The 24,389-nt window shown below is 49.5% G+C and overlaps 1 protein-coding gene across 2 annotated transcripts in view; it reads left to right on the plus strand.

Annotated features, from left to right (window-relative positions):
* Positions 1-24,389, plus strand: part of LOC115114337 (glypican-5-like) — a 227,645-nt gene that overhangs the window by 42,416 nt on the left and 160,840 nt on the right. For both annotated transcript variants that reach the window (XM_029642487.2, XM_029642488.2), the window contains exon 3: positions 18,711-19,414. In XM_029642487.2, coding sequence (XP_029498347.1) covers positions 18,711-19,414 — 704 coding nt within the window. The remainder of the gene's footprint in view (positions 1-18,710; positions 19,415-24,389) is intronic.

The following is a 24,389-nucleotide window of genomic DNA, read 5'->3' on the forward strand; positions in this document are numbered from 1 at the left end:
TTAGGCTCTACAGTGCCGGTGGAAAGGCGACAATGAAATGAATGCTTAGTTGGCTATATTTAACTAGCGAGATAACGGCTACAAGTTATGTTTTGAATCGGTGGTCTAACTAGTCTGTCTGACATGATTGTATATCTGCTGCTGAAATGTACCGCTCTCTCTCCACTCGCACTGGTACACACGCAGCACCACAGACATGCACCGAAGGATCAGTCCGATAATGGCTTTTGTTTACTTTCATATTTTAAAGTGTGTTTTCATCAATGACATTAACGACAATTATGACAGTCATTTTCATGACCTTCCAAACCCTAATTTGACAACTTAGAACAGCTCATCATGCCATTCAGGCTGGCACATTTTCAATCTGTGCAATCTCGTACATTCTACTGTCACCCACCGATTCACAGATGAACGTGAACAAAGCAGAATCGGGGAAATGAATGCCCACTCTCCATTGCTATTCAATTAAGCATTCTGCTTTGATCAACCATTTTTTGCCTCTGTGTGTGAATCTGGGCCAGCGATAGCTTACTTTATTTTTATAGAGGAGCTGGTACGCAATTTCCCAAAAAATGTGAAGTTCCAGTACGGCATTCCAGACAGCTCCGGCCCAAGTCGAGCACGGTCTATCGCACCGTCCCTCAGGAATAGGCCTTAGGTAAGGCAGGTGAACCTGTAGCCATATTACTTCGACAGCGTTTGACATGAGATCCTCTCTAAGCTTTACAGGAATACCACCCTGAATATATACAGCAACACCACCCCCGTTGCCCTTCCTGTCTCTTCTACCGTTGTGTCATCAAATGAATTATCTAAGTGAGTTTCAGAGATAACCAGTATATGAATGTTGTCGGATGTTAGCAAGTTAGCGATTTGATGAACCCTGTTTCTCAGGCTACATATGTTAATGAGGGCTAGTTTTAGCCATTTTCTGGGTTGCTGGTTAATTTTGAGTGCTTTCCTGGGATGCTTATCAGAGGTAGAGATGTCAGTGAGATTTACATTTGAGCTAATAGTACAAGGAGAGCTGCCCACAGTGGGCTTCCTGCTAGGGCAAACAGACTCAGTGCTAACAGTGTTATTCAGGTTTATAGGTACAAGGTTACTGATAACAACAATGCTTTAAAATCAAAACTCTGCGTGTTTAAGTGCAACAGCCCAAGCCCCTTAACAGATTTGAAAGACAAGTCATGTGAAGGTGAGACTCTTGTTAAGGTCGGCTAATGAGCTGATCTTCGTCTGTGTATGATGGGTTTGGGAACTCTCGTGTTTGTGTGTCTCCTGAGATCATGTGAGACACAGATAAACCTATCTAGGCCTTTCCCCTGTGAATGTCTGTCTTGCTGGGCTCCCACACAGGGGGTTCAGTGTTCAGTTCAACTCCAGTGTCTTGTGTGTCATTCTCTCAGGAAGTTTCTGTCAGTGTGTCTGTCTGTCTCTGTTTCGCTCTCTGTCTCGTTCTGAGGAGCCTGTGTGTCTGTATCCTCAACAGCGGTTGTAACTCTGTTGTGGCTCTCTCTTCCTCTCTCTTCTTCTCCCACTCCCTCTCTCTCCCATCGTCTTTCCTAGGCTCCAATCTGCGGAGATGGAGACAGGCAGACAGGCAGAGACAAAATCTCTCCCCATCCAAAGCTCTCCTCAGTCTCTGTTTACACACCTTTCTCCATCCACTATTAAGCCCCGGGGAAATTCCATTAGTATTATTGTGTGTGTGTGTGTGTTTTTGTATGTGTGTGCGCGCAAGTGTGCGCAAGTGTGTGTGTGTTTCTGTATCTCCCGCTGGGCCAATTATGATCTGCCCGGGTGGCATAGGAACAAACACATCTTTTATGAGTTGGAGATGATAACAAATGATAATAAAATTATGGTGTGTGTGTGTGTGTGTGTGTGTGTGTGTGTGTGTGTGTGTGTGTGTGTGTATATATATATATATAGATGAGGTTGTGAATCATCATAGGCTCTGTGTTTTGTCTTGTCTGCTGTTTTGTATTTCTGAGCTTTTAATGAAAAAAAAACATAAACAGTGTTATCTTGATGGCAATCTCTCTGTCTCTTACCTTTCCTTCCCTCTGATGTCGCTCTCACGCTCTCTCTCCCTCTCTTTCTCTCTTTCTCCCTTCAGTTCTCCCTCTGTGTGTGGATGCTTTGAAGGGTCATAGTTATGGCGCCAGAGGACATTATGAGGTCGATATGATGACATTATTACTCGTCTACACCATGTCATGTTCAAATTAGGACTGATTTCCGGCTCCAACCCTTCAAGTCCCATTCAATCATAATGGAGTGTGTTTGTGTGTGTGTGTTTGTGTGTGTGTTTGCGTGTGTGTGTGTGTGTGTGTGTGTGTGTGTGTGTGTGTGTGTGTGTGTGTGTGTGTGTGTGTGTGTGTGTGTGTGTGTGTGTTTGTGTGTGTGTGGGGGACCTCACAAGGATAGTAAAACAAGGAAAATTCGGACTAGTGAGGACATTTCGCCGGCTTAGGTTTTAGGTTAAGGGTTAGGGTTGGGTTCAGGTTAAGGGTTAGGGTTGGAATTAGGGTTAGGTTAAGGGTTAGGGTTGCAATTAGGGTTTAGGTTAAGGGTTAGGGTTAGGTTTACTTTTATGGTTTTATGGTTTTAGGGATAAGGCCAGGCACCACAGACTGTGTGTGTGTGTGTGTGTGTGTGTGTGTGTGTGTGTGTGTGTGTGTGTGACAAATTGACACAACAGGGAAGGATGCCTTCCCCAAAGAGAGAGGGAAGACTCCCCCTAGAGAACAGAGGGATGAGGGAAAGAACAAAGAGGGAGAGAGGAGGATAGAGGGAAAGCTGAAAGCTTCTCCCCATCATACAATTTCACTAAAGCCCTTCACAATTACCTCTCCTTTTCATTCCCCTCTCACCTCACTGAGAACGTGTGAAAACTCAGCAATATGGGAGATAGAGGGAGAGTGCCTGCCTATAGGGAGTGAGTTAGGGAGTGAGAGCGAAGGGGAGGAGGGAGGGAAGTAAGGTGAGGTGTGTGTGTGTGCGCCCATCTCATGTTATTATTTCTCAGAGTGTTTGCACAACCGACTAAGTCTGACTAACAACTAAAGGCGTCTGCGTGCTTCCCAGCCAAAACAGTTCAGAAGAGTTGATGCATATATTATGACTACATTTTGTGACATTTCTGTTCGTTTTAGACTTCGGTGGGTTTTTGTCGGCTGTTCGGGCACCCACATTCTTTTCCGAGAGGCAAACTGAAGTTCAGAGCCAAAGTCTACGGTCAGTGTTTGGTCAACAGTAGGGATTTCTTGTCATTCAACAAGAGAGGACTCGTTTTCATGCACATTTGTTCATTGAGAAATTCTGCACCAAACATTTTAGTTCGATGTAAAATTGCACGAGTAAGATATCCTTGTCAAAAACGTAAAAATTAGTGACCTATTTCTTGAGTTATTTTGGATTAATTCTGACTATTTTCAGGAAGCACATTCTGTCTACAGCGTCTCAAAATGGACAAACGGTACAATTGGCACTTTTTTCTCGTCTCTCAAGCGAAGGTCTTTTAAGGTAATATGTGAGCGCATGTGTTCGGTTCGGCTAGCCGAGTTCAGCTAGACGCCAGCCGAACTGAAGCATGCTGATGCCTTTACTCCTCTTGACTTCAGTGTCTGGATTGGCTCTTTGATGTTGTCTGCACAATTTCTGAGCGAATAATGCATTAACAAACGGCCTCTTTTCCGGACCAGTGTGGCCACGGTTCTCCCTGCCCTGTGAGCCACATGGGTCGTGTCAGCCAGGCTGGGGGCATTGTAAGTTACTGCTACTGAGTTCAGTGCTGTGTGGCACTGCAGTTGCCACTGGTAACCCCCCTACACACACAAACACACACACACACATACACACACACACACACACACACACACACACAGACACACGCAAACCCTATGCCCCCAACACACTCACTCTATACCCCCCTGCTTAGTCAGATCCTTGCCTCCCTATAACGAGACCAATCTGTATCAGGCCTGGCTGGGCGAGGCAGGCATCATGCCAGCTGCTCTCCCTGGCGCGACGGGAAACCTCACGTCTCAAAGACACTGCCGCAGCCAAGATTGGCACGCTGCAAAGCAAAACTGTAAGACAAATTATTTTCCCTCCTCTTGCTCGCTCCCCGATCCCCCTCTTTTAATGTTTCTCATCATTGTTATTCTGTTGTGCCTCCAGTCGTGCTCAGCAACCGCCCAGCAGGCCAATTGTTCTGCTCTCTCCAGCCAGGCACGACTTAGTGAAGGGCCTAGAAAAACACTCTGTCCCATTCACACATAGAACAGAGTTGAATAGAATAGGATAGAATAAAATCTCAGGATTCTATTGTCCACTGTTATCTCCACCACACCTCTCCACCTCCTCCCATCCCCGCCACACCTCTCCACCTCCTCCCATCCCGCCACACCTCTCCAGCTCCTCCCATCCCGCCACATCTCTCCAGCTCCTCCCATCCCCGCCACACCTCTCCAGCTCCTCCCATCCCCGCCACACCTCTCCAGCTCCTCCCATCCTGCCACACCTCTCCACCTCCTCCCATCCCCACCACACCTCTCCACCTCCTCCCATCCTGCCACACCTCTCCACCTCCTCCCATCCCTGCCAAACCTCTACATCTCCTCCCATCCCCGCCACACCTCTCGACCTCCTCCCATACCACCACACCTCTCCACCTCCTCCCATCCTGCCACACCTCTCCACCTCCTCCCATCCCTGCCAAACCTCTACATCTCCTCCCATCCCCGCCACACCTCTCGACCTCCTCCCATACCGCCACACCTCTCCTGCTCCTCCCATCCCCGCCACACCTCTCCACCTCCTCCCATCCCCACCACACGAGTAAAACCAAATGCATGCTTTTCAACCGATCGCTGCCTGCACCCGCATGCCCGACTAGCATCACCACCCTGGATGGTTCCGACCTTGAATATGTGGACATCTATAAGTACCTAGGTGTCTGGCTAGACTGCAAACTCTCCTTCCAGACTCACATCAAACATCTCCAATCGAAAATCAAATCAAGAGTCGGCTTTCTATTCCGCAACAAAGCCTCCTTCACTCACGCCGCCAAGCTTACCCTAGTAAAACTGACTATCCTACCGATCCTCGATTTCGGCGATGTCATCTACAAAATGGCTTCCAACACTCTACTCAGCAAACTGGATGCAGTCTATCATAGTGCCATCCGTTTTGTCACCAAAGCACCTTATACCACCCACCACTGCGACTTGTATGCTCTAGTCGGCTGGCCCTCGCTACATATTCGTCGCCAGACCCACTGGCTCCAGGTCATCTACAAGTCCATGCTAGGTAAAGCTCCGCCTTATCTCAGTTCACTGGTCACGATGGCAACACCCATCCGTAGCACACGCTCCAGCAGGTGTATCTCACTGATCATCCCTAAAGCCAACACCTCATTTGGCCGCCTTTCGTTCCAGTACTCTGCTGCCTGTGACTGGAACGAACTGCAAAAATCGCTGAAGTTGGAGACTTTTATCTCCCTCACCAACTTCAAACATCAGCTATCCGAGCAGCTAACCGATCGCTGCAGCTGTACATAGTCTATTGGTAAATAGCCCACCCATTTTCACCTACCTCATTCCCATACTGTTTTTATACTGTTTTTTTTATTTATTTATTTACTTTTCTGCTCTTTTGCACACCAATATCTCTACCTGTACATGACCATCTGATCATTTATCACCCCAGTGTTAATCTGCAAAATTGTATTATTCGCCTACCTCCTCATGCCTTTTGCACACATTGTATATAGACTGACCATTTTTTTTTCTACTGTGTTATTGACTTGTTAATTGTTTATTCCATGTGTAACTCTGTGTTGTCTGTTCACACTGCTATGCTTTATCTTGGCCAGGTCGCAGTTGCAAATGAGAACTTGTTCTCAACTAGCCTACCTGGTTAAATAAAGGTGAAATAAAAATAAAAAACACCTCTCCATCTCTCCATGTTTCCCTTCTCTCGATATATAATATAATATTATACTCTATTCTTCACTTTTATCCAAAGCCACTTAGTCATGTGTGAAATATATGTATGTGTGGGTGGCCTCTCCCCTCCATATCCACCCAGGAGTATTAGGGGAAGCACAACAGTGTACATCAGACTGAAAACATACACATCTTTTCCATTTCACAATTCTAATGATCTAGGAAATAGATAACGATCAGGAGGAAGTTCCTGATTAATCAGGAGAATGTCACATCCCTGTCTAATCCTCACCCTCCTCTCATCCCCCACTTCTCCCTCTCCTCTCATCCCTTCCCATTATCTGATCTCTCGATGCACGATTGTCCGTCCCATTGATGAGAGTCATCCTGTAGTTAATTAGTCCGGCTCGGCCTCTTCCTGGAGCCTGGTCCCAGATCAGTTCTTGCCAACTCCTATGGTCATTGTCACGCCAATGGCAAGTAAGAGCACAAACATATCTGAGACCAGTTCTCTTCCCGTGTCCAGCAGGACAGAACTTTGGTGCCGTCATTCACTCCCAGTTATTCCCACCAGTCCCTGTGCATTTCCTGTCCTTTCTGTCAGGAGCCAGGGAGAGGAGAGACTGGTGTGAACACTATGAGAAGAGAAAAGGGTCAGAGTCTGGGGTTATATAAAGAATGGCCAGGATGTCTGAGCAGGGAGAGGTGTTGTCTGGAAGTGTCTGTATGTGTACTGGAATCTGGGGTCACACTCAATCCCCATCCCGGAGATAGATAATCAATCAGTGTCAGGCATGATCCGGCCCAGAGTCATTAACATCACATTAAATTGACCGAATTCCCTCAGTTGGGACTGTGAACCTCCATCTATGTGGACATGGAACACTGAGAGAGAGGAGAGAGAGAAAGGGAGAGAGATGGAGCGAAAGAGGGAGAGATGGAGCAAAAGAGGGAGAGATGGAGAGCAGAATGTATGGAGAGCGAGACAGGTAGGAAATAGAGAGAAGTAGGGAGAGCTAGAGAGCCGGCCATACAGAAAAAGAGAGAGGAAGGAGAGCGAACGAGAGATTGAGAGGCAGCTTATAGCAGAGAGGGAGAGAGAGAGTGAGAGAGGTGGCTGGCCAACAGCGGACGTCAGTAAAGAATGACTGAATTAGAAAAGAAAGAAAGAAGGAGAGATGTCTGGCCAGTAGTGGACGTCAGTGGAGAGAGCTGTTCAGAGGCAGTTCTCTAGAAGGTGGAAGGGAGTGCCTCTGTCTCCAGAGTGTTGTTCGAGTGACTTTCACACGGTCCACTCGCAGGGTGTGTGTGTATGTATGCATTAATGCCTTTGCATGCGTGTGTATGTGTGTGTGCTTTCACGTGTATTTGTGTGTGTGTGGCCAGTATAACTATGGGTAGTGAGTCACATCATTACCTCAACTCTGTCTCAGTTGGTAGGCCCGGGAGTTGGCCCACTCTCTCTACCCCTCACCCCTCTCTCTTCCTCTCTCTCCCTCTCTCTCCCCTGCTCTCAACCCTCTCCCTTGCTCTCATCCCTCTGCCCCCTTCTCCCCACTCTAACCCCTCCCTCTCCCACATTTCTCCCCCTCTCTCGCGTCCTGTCTTTCTCCCCTGTCCCCATCGTTCTCTTTCCCCATCCAAACCCACTCACTTCCCCCATTACATTAAGCCTTGTGTCATTCCTCCTCCTCCCTCTCCCCTCTGTGACTCCGACCGTGCCGTTAAAGAGTCCCCCCGGCCTGCTTTATGCATCTGGTCATTCCCTCGTTCCGCTCCGGAGAGAGAGAAACTGAGAGAGATGGAAAACCCCAGTTATTCATCCCCCATGTTGGTGTGTGTGGCGGGATGTTTGGTGGTTTTAGTGGCGTCCAGGGTGGATTATAATGTCTCTGTCTCTATCTGTCTCTGTCTGTCTCTCTGTCTCTGTCTCTCTCTGCTCTATCTGTCTCTGTCTCTATCTGTCTCTGTCTTCCTCTGCTCTATCTCTGTCTCTCTCTATCTCTCTCTATCTGTCTCTGTCTGTCTCTCTGTCTCTATCTGTCTCTGTCTGTCTCTCTGTCTCTGTCTCTCTCTGCTCTATCTGTCTCTGTCTCTATCTGTCTCTGTCTCTATCTGTCTCTGTCTTCCTCTGCTCTATCTCTGTCTCTCTCTCTCTCTCTCTATCTGTCTCTGTCTGTCTCTCTGCTCTATCTGTCTCTGTCTCTATCTGTCTCTGTTTCTATCTGTCTCTGCTCTATCTGTCTCTGTCTCTATCTGTCTCTGTCTCTATCTGTCTCTGTCTTCCTCTGCTCTATCTCTGTCTCTCTATCTCTCTCTCTATCTCTCTCTCTATCTGTCTCTGTCTGTCTCTCTGTCTCTGTCTCTCTCTGCTCTATCTGTCTCTGTCTCTATCTGTCTCTGTCTCTCTCTGCTCTATCTGTCTCTGTCTCTCTATCTCTCTCTCTATCTCTCTCTCTATCTGTCTCTGTCTGTCTCTCTGTCTCTGTCTTCCTCTGCTCTATCTCTGTCTCTCTATCTCTCTCTCTATCTGTCTGTCTCTATCTCTGTCTCTGTCTCTCTCTGCTCTATCTGTCTCTGTCTCTATCTGTCTCTGTCTCTCTCTGCTCTATCTCTGTCTCTCTATCTCTCTCTCTATCTGTCTGTCTCTCTCTCTCTCTCGCTCTCTCGCTCTCGCTCTCTCTCTCTCTATCTCTGTCTGTCTCTCTCTGTCGCTCTCTGTCGCTCTCTGTCTCTCTCTCTCTGTCTCTCTCTGTCTCTCTCTGTCTGTCTCTCTCTGTCTCTCTCTGTCTCTCTCTGTCTCTCTCTGCCTCTCTCTATCTGTCTCATAAGCAGGTGGACTGATCAGGTCAACTACAGTGACTTCAGTGAACCTAAGATGACTGAAGGGATACATCAGCTACTAGTTCGTCTGTCAGTGTGTTTCGTCTACAACACCTAGCTTAATCAACATCGTTGCGATGACAAAAAGGGAAACATTGTTGGAATTTTGGTTGTAATATATTTTTACAAAATGAAAAGGGTTACACACCTGTATGAACGAGTGGAGACTCCTCCGTTAGGCTTCGCCACTTTCCTTTCATCTTAACTAAGTGACAGGCTTTCGCTACTTCAAACTCCTGCGCTTGACTGTTCTGTGTTACTGATCTACCTGGGCCATGCCACACGGTGTTCATCGTTTCCTTCTACTCTTCTCTCCTTTCTCTCTCACACACACACACACACACACACACACACACACACACACACACACACACACACACACACACACACACACACACACACACACACACACACACACACACACACACACACACACACACACACACACACACTCTTTCTGTAGACCAGGCAGTGCTCTGATGCCAGCCTGTCCCTGTACTGTGCTCGCCCTCCCTGGGTTAGTAGTGTCCACTCCCTGCTAGCGTTGTACCGAGCCAGCCAGTCTGCTAGCTAGCCTCTTGTCACATCTTACAGTTAGGATATGACACAACCAGGCTGTTTGTCATAAAGGGTTATGACCTACAGCGACAACGTTTTGACGTGGCTATAACAGCCTTCATAAAGTTAGAGCGCAGTATTGTGTTACCTGACTTTCTACAAGGCCTTCTTAATGTCTACATTTCCAGAGTAGAGCTTGTCCAAGTTGTGCAAAGTTTTTTCTTCGCAGTCTGCCTCCTGTTCAGATCCTACCCTGTCAGCAGAGTGACACCACACTACCAGATATGGACTAGGATCCATCATATGCCAGTACAGGGAAGAGTAATTGAGGACACTTTGACCTTGTGCCATGCCACCAATCATGCCATGAGGCCAAAGCCATGACCCTGACGGTGGGTGCCTGTCGTCTTACGTCATACGTTACAGACGACCCTCACAGTGGTCTCTCCCTCAGTGGAATGCCCCAACCTCTTACCTACCCCTCCCCTCCCACATCCCTCGTCCCTCTGCTCATCCCTCTCCCCCACTAAGCCCTTTGATCATGTCACCACCCTCCTCTCAGCACTGCATGTGTAAGTGGGCGGACAGTCGTTGTGGCTGTTGATAATCATCATATTGTTGTTCTGTTTTCTCCCTAACCGTCACATATTAAGGTGTTTATTCATTCACCTATTTCTAGCCACGGCTTTTGCTGAGTAGGTGGAGGGGTGGCAGGACAGGCTGCGTGCCAAATGGAACCCTATTCCCGATTTAGTGCACTACCATTGACCAGGGCCCTTAGGGTCATGTACAGTATAGGGAATAGGGTGCCATTTGGGATGCACCCCTAGATAGAATGAGTGCTGGGAAAAGACTAGTGTCTCCTAGTGTCTCCTTCCTCGTTATCACAGTACTGCCCCCACCGACTCCCACACACAGTCATGCAGGCTTACCTGTACACCAGTGGAGGCTGGTGGGAGGACGGCTCATTGTAACGGCTGGAATGGAATGAATAGAACGGTATAAACAGATCAAACATATGGAAACCGCTTTTGACTCTGTTACATTGATTCCATTCCAGCCGTTACAATGAGCCCGTCCCCCTATAGCTCCTCCCACCATGCTGGCACGTGCACACATGGACGCGCGCGAGATCATGTAGGTACACACACACACACACACACACACACACACACACACACACACACACACACACGCACACACACGCACACACACACACACACACACGCACACACGAGCACACGCACACACGCACACACACGCACACACACACACACACACACACACACACACACACACACACGCACACACACACACACACACGCACACACACACACACGAGCACACATACACACACACAGAGAGATCTGTGCTGCCACGTGTCTGGGCTGAGGGTCGGGCTGGCACCCCTACCATGAAGGTCTGGCCCTGGATCTTCCCCCTCGCTCCCCTCTCTGTTCCCCCAGACAGGTCTGCTCCCATTGGGGAAGTGGCTAGGAGCTCTGCGCCACACTGGGGGAGGGATGCCATAGTTGTGGTCAAAACCCATACAACTCACTGCCACTGACTGTGGTTATTTTGACCCATTTGTTATTGTGGCTGCACTGCAGAGTACGAGCCACAACACTTTAGGCGTTATTACCTCAGAAAAAGCCCTTGGTCGCCGGGCAGAATAGAAAGTAGGAAATAGCTCTAGCAGTGAATAAAGTGGAGTTGTTTATAAGAGGCTTGGCGAGGCCAGCGCTGGTATAAGACGCTGTCTCATTGCAACGCCATAAATATGAACTCTGTTTGGGCTACGGTGGTTGTGGTGTTTGTGGCAGTCTCCTTCATATGCACTCAATGTGGAACCACCCCTTTAACTCACTGCCCGACCAACCCTTTAAACGGGTAAACCACCCCTTTAACTCCCTGCCCGACCAACCCTTTAAAGGGGTTATCACCCCTTTAACTCTCTGCCAGACCAACACTTTAAACGGGTAATCCACCCCTTTAACTCACTACCCGACCAGCCCTTTAAAGATGTAAACCACCCCTTTAACTCACTGCCCGACCAGCCCTTTAAAGATGTAAACCACCCCTTTAACTCTCTGCCAGACCAACACTTTAAACGGGTAATCCACCCCTTTAACTCACTGCCCGACCAGCCCTTTAAAGATGTAAACCACCCCTTTAACCCCCTGCCCGACCACCCCTTTAAAGATGTAAACCACCCCTTTAACTCACTGCCCGACCACACCTTTAAAGGGGTAATCCAACCCTTTAACTCACTGCCCGACCAGCCCTTTAAAGAGGTAAACCACCCCTTTAACTCACTGCCCGACCAACCCTCTAAAGGGGTAAACCACCCCTTTAACTCACTGGTCTGGCCAGCACTTTAAAGGGGTAAACCACCACCTTAACTCACTCCCCGACCAACACTTTAAAGGGGTATATCACCCCTTTAACTCACTGCCCGACCAACCCTCTAAAGGGGTAAACCACCCCTTTAACTCACTGCCCGACCAACCCTCTAAAGGGGTAAACCACCCCTTTAACTCACTGCCCGACCAACCCTCTAAAGGGGTAAACCACCCCTTTAGCTCACTGCCCGACCAACCCTCTAAAGGGGTAAACCACCCCTTTAACTCACTGCCCAGCCAACTCTCTAAAGGGGTAATCCACCCCTTTAGCTCACTGCCCGACCAACCCTTTAAAGGGGTTATCACCCCTTTAACTCTCTGCCAGACCAACACTTTAAACGGGTAATCCACCCCTTTAACTCACTACCCGACCAGCCCTTTAAAGATGTAAACCACCCCTTTAACTCACTGCCCGACCAGCCCTTTAAAGATGTAAACCACCCCTTTAACTCTCTGCCAGACCAACACTTTAAACGGGTAATCCACCCCTTTAACTCACTGCCCGACCAGCCCTTTAAAGATGTAAACCACCCCTTTAACCCCCCCTTTAAAGATGTAAACCACCCCTTTAACTCACTGCCCGACCACACCTTTAAAGGGGTAATCCAACCCTTTAACTCACTGCCCGACCAGCCCTTTAAAGAGGTAAACCACCCCTTTAACTCACTGCCCGACCAACCCTCTAAAGGGGTAAACCACCCCTTTAACTCACTGGTCTGGCCAGCACTTTAAAGGGGTAAACCACCACCTTAACTCACTCCCCGACCAACACTTTAAAGGGGTATATCACCCCTTTAACTCACTGCCCGACCAACCCTCTAAAGGGGTAAACCACCCCTTTAACTCACTGCCCGACCAACCCTCTAAAGGGGTAAACCACCCCTTTAACTCACTGCCCGACCAACCCTCTAAAGGGGTAAACCACCCCTTTAGCTCACTGCCCGACCAACCCTCTAAAGGGGTAAACCACCCCTTTAACTCACTGCCCAGCCAACTCTCTAAAGGGGTAATCCACCCCTTTAGCTCACTGCCCAGCCAACCCTTTAAAGGGGTAATCCACCCCTTTAGCTTACTGCCCAGCCAACCCTTTAAAGGGGTAATCCACCCCTTTAGCTCACTGCCCAGCCAACCCTTTAATGGGGTAATCCACCCCTTTAGCTCACTGCCCAGCCAGCCCTTTAAAGGGGTAATCCACCCCTTTAGCTCACTGCCCAGCCAACCCTTTAAAGGGGTAATCCACCCCTTTAGCTCACTGCCCAGCCAACCCTTTAAAGGGGTAATCCACCCCTTTAGCTCACTGCCCAGCCAACCCTTTAAAGGGGTAATCCACCCCTTTAGCTCACTGCCCAGCCAACCCTTTAAAGGGGTAAACCACCCCTTTAGCTCACTGCCCAGCCAACCCTTTAAAGGGGTAATCCACCCCTTTAGCTCACTGCCCAGCCAGCCCTTTAAAGGGGGCTAAACTACCTCTTTAACATTGTTTAATATCGTGTTCATGACACGTTGTAGCTCTAGCCATTTTGCTGTAAACCGTGGAGTGCCACAAAAAATGCAGGCGCTAGAGTTCTGTGGTGTACGGAAGCAAAACAAGTTTGCTAGGGTCATGCTATGTGTCCAGGACTCAAAGACTGCTTGACAAATCGCCAATCATGGCCTCACATAAAAACTGATGATTACGACTTAAAGGTATTTCACCATATCCCAGAGTTCTTTGTGGTGAGAGACCGTGAAGTCATAATGATCGCCACCCAGGGAGGGATGTTTGTGTCCTAGAACAGTGGACACGGCTGTCAGACAGTGGTCGAACACAAGTTGACCACGATGGGACCGTGGTGACCACTTGGTGGAGTTCCCACCAAGTATTAGGTTTATGGTATTGGGTTTATCGTTTTCAAACTATATTCCCCTGATCCAGAAGATGGAGGAGAGGATCAACAATGTGATTTAACACAAAGACTACAGCCAAATCCGTTAGAAGAGAGAGACAGCGGCAGAGACGAACTAAAGGAGAGCGTCTGGGCTTTGTCAGAGCAGTGCCTGAGAGGTGGACAGTTGACCCAGAGCGGTGTTTTGAGAGGGAAGTGTTTGAGCTAACAGCCGTGGAGAAACAGAGACCGATTCAGGACCCGGGGTCCTATTCAAGCCAGATGTATCCTAGCCCAGTGTGGTTCTGTAGGTCCACTTCGTACAGTAGTTGTTTTTCTCCATGTTCAGAAGTTGTTCTGGTCTCTCTAGTCTTGTTTCATTCCCCCCGGAGGTTGGATATAATGAAAACATGCACCTCTAATTCAGTAGAACACAGGATGTCCCCACAAAGTGTCACCTAAATATCGCAAGGGAGTAGCCTAGATTGGCTCCCGAGAGAGTGGTCGTGAATTGTACTTTTTTTTATATAGATCAGCTAGTGATAGATTGTTCAGTTCTTACCAGGTCATCTTGCTACAACCTTACCTTGGTGGGCATGTTGCGAGCAGGCTGCAGGTTTTTGTTTCAAACCAACACTCCCGATTGAACTAGCAATCATCAAGACCTTGATTAGCTGAAGGGTATCACTACCAAAACAAAAGCTTGCACATCATTGCTTGGTGAACTAGCATTTTCCTGGGTCGGCCTGCCTCCCTGTCTATCTAGCCCTGCTTTGAGCTGTTTGACTGAGGGTCTGTGTCATGGCGGGTCCCTGCCTCCTGAAGACTACAGCTCTGTAACGCCGTAACCCAACCCTGCTGGCACGTAGTGGAGCTGAGTGCCCTGTGGTTTTCATCCCGCTGGCCAGGCCAAGCAGCCTGTAACATACTGACACTGCTGCTGCAGCTCAACTCAACAGGGCTGGGGAGGGGAGGCTTTGAGCTGGTTACTGCCGCTGCAGCTCAACAGGGCTGGGGAGGGGAGGCTTTGAGCTGGTTACTGCCGCTGCAGCTCAACAGGGCTGGGGAGGGGAGGCTTTGAGCTGGTTACTGCCGCTGCAGCTCAACAGGGCTGGGGAGGGGGAGGCTTTGAGCTGGTTACTGCCGCTGCAGCTCAACAGGGCTGGGGAGGGGAGGCTTTGAGCTGGCTCAACTGCCGCTGCAGCTCAGCTCAACAGGGCTGGGGAGGGGAGGCTTTGATCTGGTTACTGCCGCTGCAGCTCAACAGGGCTGGGGAGGGGAGGCTTTGAGCTGGTTACTGCCGCTGCAGCTCAACAGGGCTGGGGAGGGGAGGCTTTGAGCTGGTTACTGCTGCTGCAGCTGCGCTCAACAGGGCTGGGGAGGGAGGCTTTGAGCTGGTTACTGCCGCTGCAGCTCAACTCAACAGGGCTGGGGAGGGAGGCTTTGAGCTGGTTACTGCCGCTGCAGCTCAACAGGGCTGGGGAGGGGAGGAGGCTTTGAGCTGGTGCAGCTCAACAGGGCTGGGGAGGGGAGGCTTTGAGCTGGTTACTGCTGCAGCTCAACAGGGCTGGGGAGGGGAGGCTTTGAGCTGGTTACTGCCGCTGCAGCTCAACAGGGCTGGGGAGGGGAGGCTTTGAGCTGGTTACTGCCGCTGCAGCTCAACAGGGCTGGGGAGGGGGGAGGCTTTGAGCTGGTTACTGCCGCTGCAGCTCAACAGGGCTGGGGAGGGGAGGCTTTGAGGCTTTGGGCTGGGGAGCTGGCTGGTTACTGCCGCTGCAGCTCAACAGGGCTGGGGAGGGGAGGCTTTGAGCTGGTTACTGCCGCTGCAGCTCAACAGGGCTGGGGAGGGAGGCTTTGAGCTGGTTACTGCCGCTGCAGCTCAACAGGGCTGGGGAGGGAGGCTTTGAGCTGCAGCTCAACAGGGCTGGGGAGGGGAGGCTTTGAGCTGGTTACTGCGCTGCAGCTCAACAGGGCTGGGGAGGGGAGGCTTTGAGCTGGTTACTGCCGCTGCAGCTCAACAGGGCTGGGGAGGGGAGGCTTTGAGCTGGTTACTGCCAGCTCAGCTCAACAGGGCTGGGGAGGAGGCTTTGAGGGGGCTCAACAGGGCTTTGAGCTGGTTACTGCCGCTGCAGCTCAACAGGGCTGGGGAGGGGAGGCTTTGAGCTGGCTAACAGGGCTGGGGAGGGGAGGCTGCAGCTCAACTCAACAGGGCTGGGGAGGGGAGGCTTTGAGCTGGTTACTGCCGCTGCAGCTCAACAGGGCTGGGGAGGGGAGGCTTTGAGCTGGTTACTGCCGCTGCAGCTCAACAGGGCTGGGGAGGGGAGGCTTTGAGCTGGTTACTGCCGCTGCAGCTCAACAGGGCTGGGGAGGGGAGGCTTTGAGCTGGTTACTGCCGCTGCAGCTCAACAGGGCTGGGGAGGGGAGGCTTTGAGCTGGTTACTGCCGCTGCAGCTCAACAGGGCTGGGGAGGGGAGGCTTTGAGCTGGTTACTGCCGCTGCAGCTCAACAGGGCTGGGGAGGGGAGGCTTTGAGCTGGTTACTGCCGCTGCAGCTCAACAGGGCTGGGGAGGGGAGGCTTTGAGCTGGTTACTGCCGCTGCAGCTCAACAGGGCTGGGGAGGGGAGGCTTTGAGGGCTGGCTCAACAGGGCTGGGAGGGAGGCTTTGAGCTGGTTACTGCCGCTGCAGCTCAACAGGGCTGGGGAGGGGAGGCTTTGAGCTGGTTACTGCCGCTGCAGCTCAACAGGGCTGGGGAGGGGAGGCTTTGAGCTGGTTACTGCCGCTGCAGCTCAACAGGGCTGGGGAGGGGAGGCTTTGAGCTGGTTACTGCCGCTGCAGCTCAACTCAACAGGGCTGGGGAGGGGAGGCTTTGAGCTGGTTACTGCCGCTGCAGCTCAACAGGGCTGGGGAGGGGAGGCTTTGAGCTGGTTACTGCCGCTGCAGCTCAACAGGGCTGGGGAGGGGAGGCTTTGAGCTGGTTACTGCCGCTGCAGCTCAACAGGGCTGGGGAGGGGAGGCTTTGAGCTGGTTACAGAGAGTTTCTCTCTCGGCTTTTTCTCTCGATCCCTTCCTCCGTTTCATCAATCTTTTTCCCTGTCGTTTTCTCTCCGTCCCTCTGTTGAATTATTCTCTCTCTCTCCCTCTTTCTCTAGCTGTCTTGTGATTTAGACCTCTCTCTCATTCTCTCGCTCTGCTTCTCTTTCTTCCTCTACCCTTTTCATCCCCTCTCTGCCCTCCCCCATCTCACATTCTTTCTCTCCCCCCCTCTCTATCCCAACGATGTATTGTTTGATTATTATCCCCGGCCCCCTCACCTTTGACTTTGAACTTTATTAGTCTTCCTGATCGGGCACAGTGACAGACGCAGCCCTGCCTGTCTGTCAGTCACATTCACACGACCTCAACTGTCTATCTGGTCACCTCACTGTGGCTGTTAAACCAGAGACAGAATATGACTCATTGGACGCTCGATGTTCGAGACACACACACACACACACACACACACACACACACACACACACACACACACACAGTCACATATGCATGCATACACACACACACACACCAAACGCCAACGCCTGATGTGTGTGTTCGTGCTTGTATATGTATATGTGACTGTTTGCTTGTGCACAGAGCTGCTGTGGTGATTATGCATTGCCGTGGAACATTAGAAATGTAGCATTGTGGTTTTCTAGGGCCGTAGAGTGGAGAGTCCCTGGTGGGATGTCCCTGTCCCTAACAGCACAGCACACTGGTATTAGGTTATGCAGCTGTTGACTGGGAGAGATGACTGTTGTTCGGTTTCACTCCCTGTGTCTGTGTGTGTGTGTGTGTGTGTGTGTGTGTGGGTGGGTACTGGCTTGGCAGGTGTCTGATTGCGCACACACAAACATGCAAGCACATACAAACATTAACAAGATATTGAGTACTGTACTGTAGACGTGTACTGTAGACTGGACTGTATGTGTGTTTTGTGTGTTTCTGCTACAACAAATCTACTTCAAAGTGTGTTTAGTATCTTTATGTCATATTTTGCGAGTGTGTGTGTCTGTGTGTTTACATGTGTTGGGTTGGCACCGGGTCTCCCGTCTCAGTTTCTCTACAGTTGCTGGCATGCAATAGAGATGACAACAGAGACACACACACACACACACACACACACAGAGAGGAGAGAGAGAGAGAGAGAGAGAGAGAGAGAGAGAGAGAGAGAGAGAGAGAGAGAGAGAGAGAGAGAGAGAGAGAGAGCCTCTGACCTCTTTTCTGCACGGCATACTTGTGTTATTATTAGATAGACCGTTTGAATGAAAGTAGTACAAAGATAAACTTATAGTGTGTTTGAATATACAGTACCTTCTGAAAGTATTCAGACCCCTTGACTTTTTCCACATTTTGTTACGTTTGTTACGTCTAAAATGGGTTAAATAAATAAAAAATCCTCAGCAATTTACACACCCCATAATGACAAAGTTGAATAGAGGCTTTTCAAAATGTTTGCTAATTTATAGAAAATAAAAACAGAAATACCCGTTTCCATTGATCATCTTCGAGATGTTTCTACAACTTGATGGCTCCAGAGACCTGAAAATAGCTGTGCAGTGACGCTCCCCATCCAACCTGACAGAGCTTGAGAAGATCTGCAGAGAGGAATGGGAGAAACTTCCCAAATACAGGTGTGCCGAGCTTGTAGCGTCATACCCAAGAAGACTTGAGGCTGTAATTGATGCCAAAGGTGCTTCAACAAAGTACTGAGTAAAGGGTCTGAACACTTTAAAAATATTTACATTTGCAAAAAAGAAAAAAAAAAACTTTTTGTTTTGTCATTATGGGGTGTGTAGATTGATGAAGGAAAAAAACAATTACATCAATTTTAGAATAAGGCTGTAATGTAACAAAATGTGGAAAAATTCAAGGGGTCTGAATACTTTCTGAATGCGCTGTACACTACACTGCCTAAATACTCTGTTTTGTCATTAATTTATGAACGTAATTGTAACCAGGCCCTGATGTCTTCTCCCTCCCCTTCTTCCCCCTCCCCTCCCTCCAGACACCTTCCAGTACCTGCTCTCCTTCTCCCAGGGCCACCTATCCTCCCTGCTAGAGGACACATACTCGCCCCTCTCCCGGGAGACCCTCCCCCATGTCAACACCCTGTTCTCCTCCCTCTCCCTCTACATCCGCGGACACAACCTCTCCCTCGAAGCTGCCGTGGCCCGTTTCCACGACAACCTCTTCCCGCTCGTCTACGGGCGCCTGGTCAACCCGGGCGTGGGCGTCCAGGGTGGTTTGTCCGGCGAGCGGGGCGAGTGTCTCCGCGCCACACGGCAGGACGTCAACCCATTCGGCCCTCACCCCGAAGTGCTCGCTCAGGAATTGGGGCGCACCCTGGGCGCCGGGCGAGCCTTATCCCTGGCCCTCGCCGAGGGCACCGAAGTCATGAACGCCACCGAACACGTTTCCTTCACCAAAGAGTGTTTACGTGGCTTGACCAAGATGCAGTACTGCTCGCACTGCCGTGGGCTGACGCTGATCAAGCCGTGCGTGGGCTACTGCCTGAACGTGATGCGCGGGTGCTTGGCGAGCGTGGCTGAGCTGGACGGGCCGTGGCGGCGGTATGTGGCGGCTCTGGAGGAGCTGACCAATGCTGTAGCCGGACAACACAGCCTGGAACTGGCCCTGCTTGGAGTCAGGGGGCGCGTGAATGAGGCCATACTACACGCTCAGCTCCATGGGCCCACGCTGACCGCTACGGTGAGTAGAAGCACACACCCCCTGTGGTGTTAGCTGATTGGTTTTACGTGAATGAGGCTAGGTGGGATGGAAGGGAAGCCCTTCCGTTTCTCTCGAGGTCACACGAGATAAACTTCAGTATTCAACGTTTGTCCAGGTCCCAAGGATTGCGGGTTCAATCCCGGTGCTAGGCACTCGTTTTCATTTGTTCTGTTTGAACTTTATCCCAAACCTTAACCCTTATCCTTAAACAGTTGGAATTGTTGCCTAAACGTAACTGTTGTGTTTTAATGCTTAACAGTCAAGTTGTCTTCTGTTTTAACAACCTTGACCCTTACCTACTTTCACTTTACCCGTCGACGTTTATCCCCCCCATGGACAAACGTTGCATAAAGAAGTGAGTCCGGGAGATCTTGTTGCTATAACACCATTCATATGTCCAGTCTGTCTCTGGCTGCACCCTCAGGAGCAGAACCACCAGACGACCAGACTGGCTTTCTATGGTCTGAATACCACACTGCTCCAACAACCTTTACTGGGAACTTTTACTGTCTGACTACTGGCTTTACTGGGTCTCATATGGAGTTACATTTAGTTATACACTGAACTCTCTGTCTCTCTCTGTCTCTCTCTCTCGCTCCCTTCCTCTTTCTCTTCGCCTCACTGAGTTTCTATGGAGGGTGTTAGCCAACAGCTATAGTCTGTTGTGATGTGGTGTATTGGGAGTCTGGGGTTGCAGTAGGGAGAGACTGCGCTTCAGACGGAGCATATGATCCTGTCTGGCTCTGACATGAACTACAGATATCTTGACTGAACTAAGGAAGGAAACTGGCGGAGAGAAAGAGCTGAGGTCCTTGAACTGGACATGCTGGGATGCCTCTGTCTAAATTGCCCCCAGAGAGAGAGTGAAGTGGGTGAGTTGCCAGGTTTAGAGGCAGGGTCCGTCCAAGTATGCAGACCCAGAACCCGGGGTCTGGCTGCCTGCTTGGTATTCATGAGGCAACACATGCATGCACTCACACACACACACAGCCCAGCTAAAGGACAAATTGTTTCTGGCAAAGTGGCATGCCCCAATGGGGACAATGACTTTGGGTCCTCGGCTCTATACACACGCACAAGATACACACGCATACTCTATATGCACATGTACACACACACACATACACACACAGTGGACACACAGACACAATCACTCACTCCTCTCACACACACTATGTTCCTACGTACAGTGGGGACCCAGGGCGTGTGGAACTGTAAGGGTAGCACAGAGCTCTGGCCTGTATAAAGGACTGTCCCGTGAACACAACTATAAAGACCCAAACCACACGACTACCTTTTAAACCCCACCTCCCCTCCCCCCTCCCACTCTTCAATATCACCCCCATCTCTCTATCCCTTCTTCTAAACATTCCTCTGTTCACCTCTATTTATTTTGCAGTGAAAAGCAAAACAATTACAAAGTTGTGTACAGGGGTTTCTGGAAGATTCACTCTTTTTTCTTTTCCCTCACATATGTTTCTTGAGTCATTCGTACTGTAGACTAGACTGTAGACTGTACTGTAGACTGGACTGTAGACGTGTACTGTAGACTGTACTGTAGACTGTACTGTAGACTGTACTGTAGACGTGTACTGTAGACTGTACTGTAGACGTGTACTGTAGACTGGACTGTAGACGTGTACTGTAGACTGTACTGTAGACTGTACTGTAGACTGGACTGTAGACTGTACTGTAGACGTGTACTGTAGACGTGTACTGTAAACTGTACTATAGACTGTACTGTAGACTGTACTATAGGCTGTACTGTAGACTATACTGTAGACTGTACTGTAGACTGTACTTTAGACGTGTACTGTAGACTGTACTGTAGACTGTACTATAGGCTGTACTGTAGACTATACTGTAGACTGGACTGTGGACTGTACTGTAGACTGTACTGTAGACGTGTACTGTAGACTGGACTGTAGACGTGTACTGTAGACTGTACTGTAGACTGTACTATAGGCTGTACTGTAGACTGTACTGTAGACTGTACTGTAGACTGTACTATAGGCTGTACTGTAGACTATACTGTAGACGTGTACTGTAGACTGTACTGTAGACTGTACTATAGACTGTACTGTAGACTATACTGTAGACTGTACTGTAGACGTGTACTGTAGACTGGACTGTAGACTATACTGTAGACTGTACTGTAGACGTGTACTGTAGACTGTACTCTAGACATGTACTGTAGGCTGGACTGTAGACTGTACTGTAGACGTGTACTGTAGACTGTACTGTAGACATGTACTGTAGCCTGGACTGTAGCCTGGACTGTAGACTGTACTGTAAATGTGTACTGTAGACTGTACTGTAGATTATACTGTAGACTGGACTGTAGCCTGGACTGTAGACATGTACTGTAGATGTACTGTAGATTATACTGTAGACTGGACTGTAGCCTGGACTGTAGACATGTACTGTAGACTGTACTATAGACTATACTGTAGACGTGTATTGTAGACTGGATTGTAGACGTGTACTGTAGACTGTACTGTAGACTGTACTGTCGACTGTACTGTAGACTGTACTGTAGACTATACTGTAGATGTGTACCGTAGACGTGTACTGTGTACTGTAGACTGTACAGTAGACTATACTGTAGAATGTGCTGTAAACATTCCCATAGCAACGATAAAAACATTCCCTAACCAGAAACCGTGGATTGATGGCAGCATTCGCGTGAAACTGAAAGTGCGAACCACTGCTTTTAATCAGGGCAAGGTGTCTGGCAACATGACCGAATACAAACAGTGCAGCTATTCCCTCCGCAAGGCTATTAAACAAGCTAAGCGTCAGTACAGAGACAAAGTAGAATCTCAATTCAACGGCACAGACACAAGAGGCATGTGGCAGGGTCTACAGTCAATCACGGACTACAAGAAGAAACTCAGCCCAGTCACGGACCAGGATGTCTTGCTCCCAGGCAGACTAAATAACTTTTTTGCCCGTTTTGAGGACAATACAGTGCCACTGACACGGCCTGCAACGAAAACATGCGGTCTCTCCTTCACTGCAGCCGAGGTGAGTAAGACATTTAAACGTGTTAACCCTCGCAAGGCTGCAGGCCCAGACGGCATCCCCAGCCGCGCCCTCAGAGCATGCGCAGACCAGCTGGCCGGTGTGTTTACGGACATATTCAATCAATCCCTATACCAGTCTGCTGTTCCCACATGCTTCAAGAGGGCCACCATTGTTCCTGTTCCCAAGAAAGCTAAGGTAACTGAGCTAAACGACTACCGCCCCGTAGCACTCACTTCCGTCATCATGAAGTGCTTTGAGAGACTAGTCAAGGACCATATCACCTCCACCCTACCTGACACCCTAGACCCACTCCAATTTGCTTACCGCCCAAATAGGTCCACAGACAATGCAATCTCAACCACACTGCACACTGCCCTAACCCACCTGGACAAGAGGAATACCTATGTGAGAATGCTGTTCATCGACTACAGCTCGGCATTCAACACCATAGTACCCTCCAAGCTCGTCATCAAGCTCGAGACCCTGGGTCTCGACCCCGCCTGTGCAACTGGGTACTGGACTTCCTGACGGGCCGCCCCAGGTGGTGAGGGTAGGCAACAACATCTCCTCCCCGCTGATCCTCAACACGGGGCCCCACAAGGGTGCGTTCTGAGCCCTCTCCTGTACTCCCTGTTCACCCACGACTGCGTGGCCACGCACGCCTCCAACTCAATCATCAAGTTTGCGGACGACACAACAGTGGTAGGCTTGATTACCAACAACGACGAGACGGCCTACAGGGAGGAGGTGAGGGCCCTCGGAGTGTGGTGTCAGGAAAATAACCTCACACTCAACGTCAACAAAACTAAGGAGATGATTGTGGACTTCAGGAAACAGCAGAGGGAACACCCCCTATCCACATCGATGGAACAGTAGTGGAGAGGGTAGCAAGTTTTAAGTTCCTCGGCATACACATCACAGACAAACTGAATTGGTCCACTCACACTGACAGCGTCGTGAAGAAGGCGCAGCAGCGCCTCTTCAACCTCAGGAGGCTGAAGAAATTCGGCTTGTCACCAAAAGCACTCACAAACTTCTACAGATGCACAATCGAGAGCATCCTGGCGGGCTGTATCACCGCCTGGTACGGCAACTGCTCCGCCCTCAACCGTAAGGCTCTCCAGAGGGTAGTGAGGTCTGCACAACGCATCACCGGGGGCAAACTACCTGCCCTCCAGGACACCTACACCACCCGATGTTACAGGAAGGCCATAAAGATCATCAAGGACCTCAACCACCCGAACCACTGCCTGTTCACCCCGCTATCATCCAGAAGGCGAGGTCAGTACAGGTGCATCAAAGCTGGGACCGAGAGACTGAAAAACAGCTTCTATCTCAAGGCCATCAGACTGTTAAACAGCCACCACTAACATTGAGTGGCTGTTGCCAACACACTGTCATTGACACTGACCCAACTCCAGCCACTTTAATAATGGGAATTGATGGGAAATGATGTAAATATATCACTAGCCACTTTAAACAATGCTACCTTATATAATGTTACTTACCCTACATTATTCATCTCATATGCATACGTATATCCTGTACTCTACATCATCGACTGCATCCTTATGTAATACATGTATCACTAGCCACTTTAACTATGCCACTTTGTTTACTTTGTCTACATACTCATCTCATATGTATATACTGTACTCGATACCATCTACTGTATGCTGCTCTGTACCATCACTCATTCATATATCCTTATGTACATATTCTTTATCCCCTTACACTGTGTATAAGACAGTAGTTTTGGAATTGTTAGTTAGATTACTTGTTGGTTATCACTGCATTGTCGGAACTAGAAGCACAAGCATTTCGCTACACTCGCATTAACATCTGCTAACCATGGATTTGATTTGATTTGATTTAAACGTGTACTGTAGACTACTGTAGACATGTACTGTAAATGTGTACTGTAGAC

Source organism: Oncorhynchus nerka, linkage group LG9b (genome assembly GCF_034236695.1).
Source record: "Oncorhynchus nerka isolate Pitt River linkage group LG9b, Oner_Uvic_2.0, whole genome shotgun sequence".
Taxonomy (NCBI): domain Eukaryota; kingdom Metazoa; phylum Chordata; class Actinopteri; order Salmoniformes; family Salmonidae; genus Oncorhynchus; species Oncorhynchus nerka.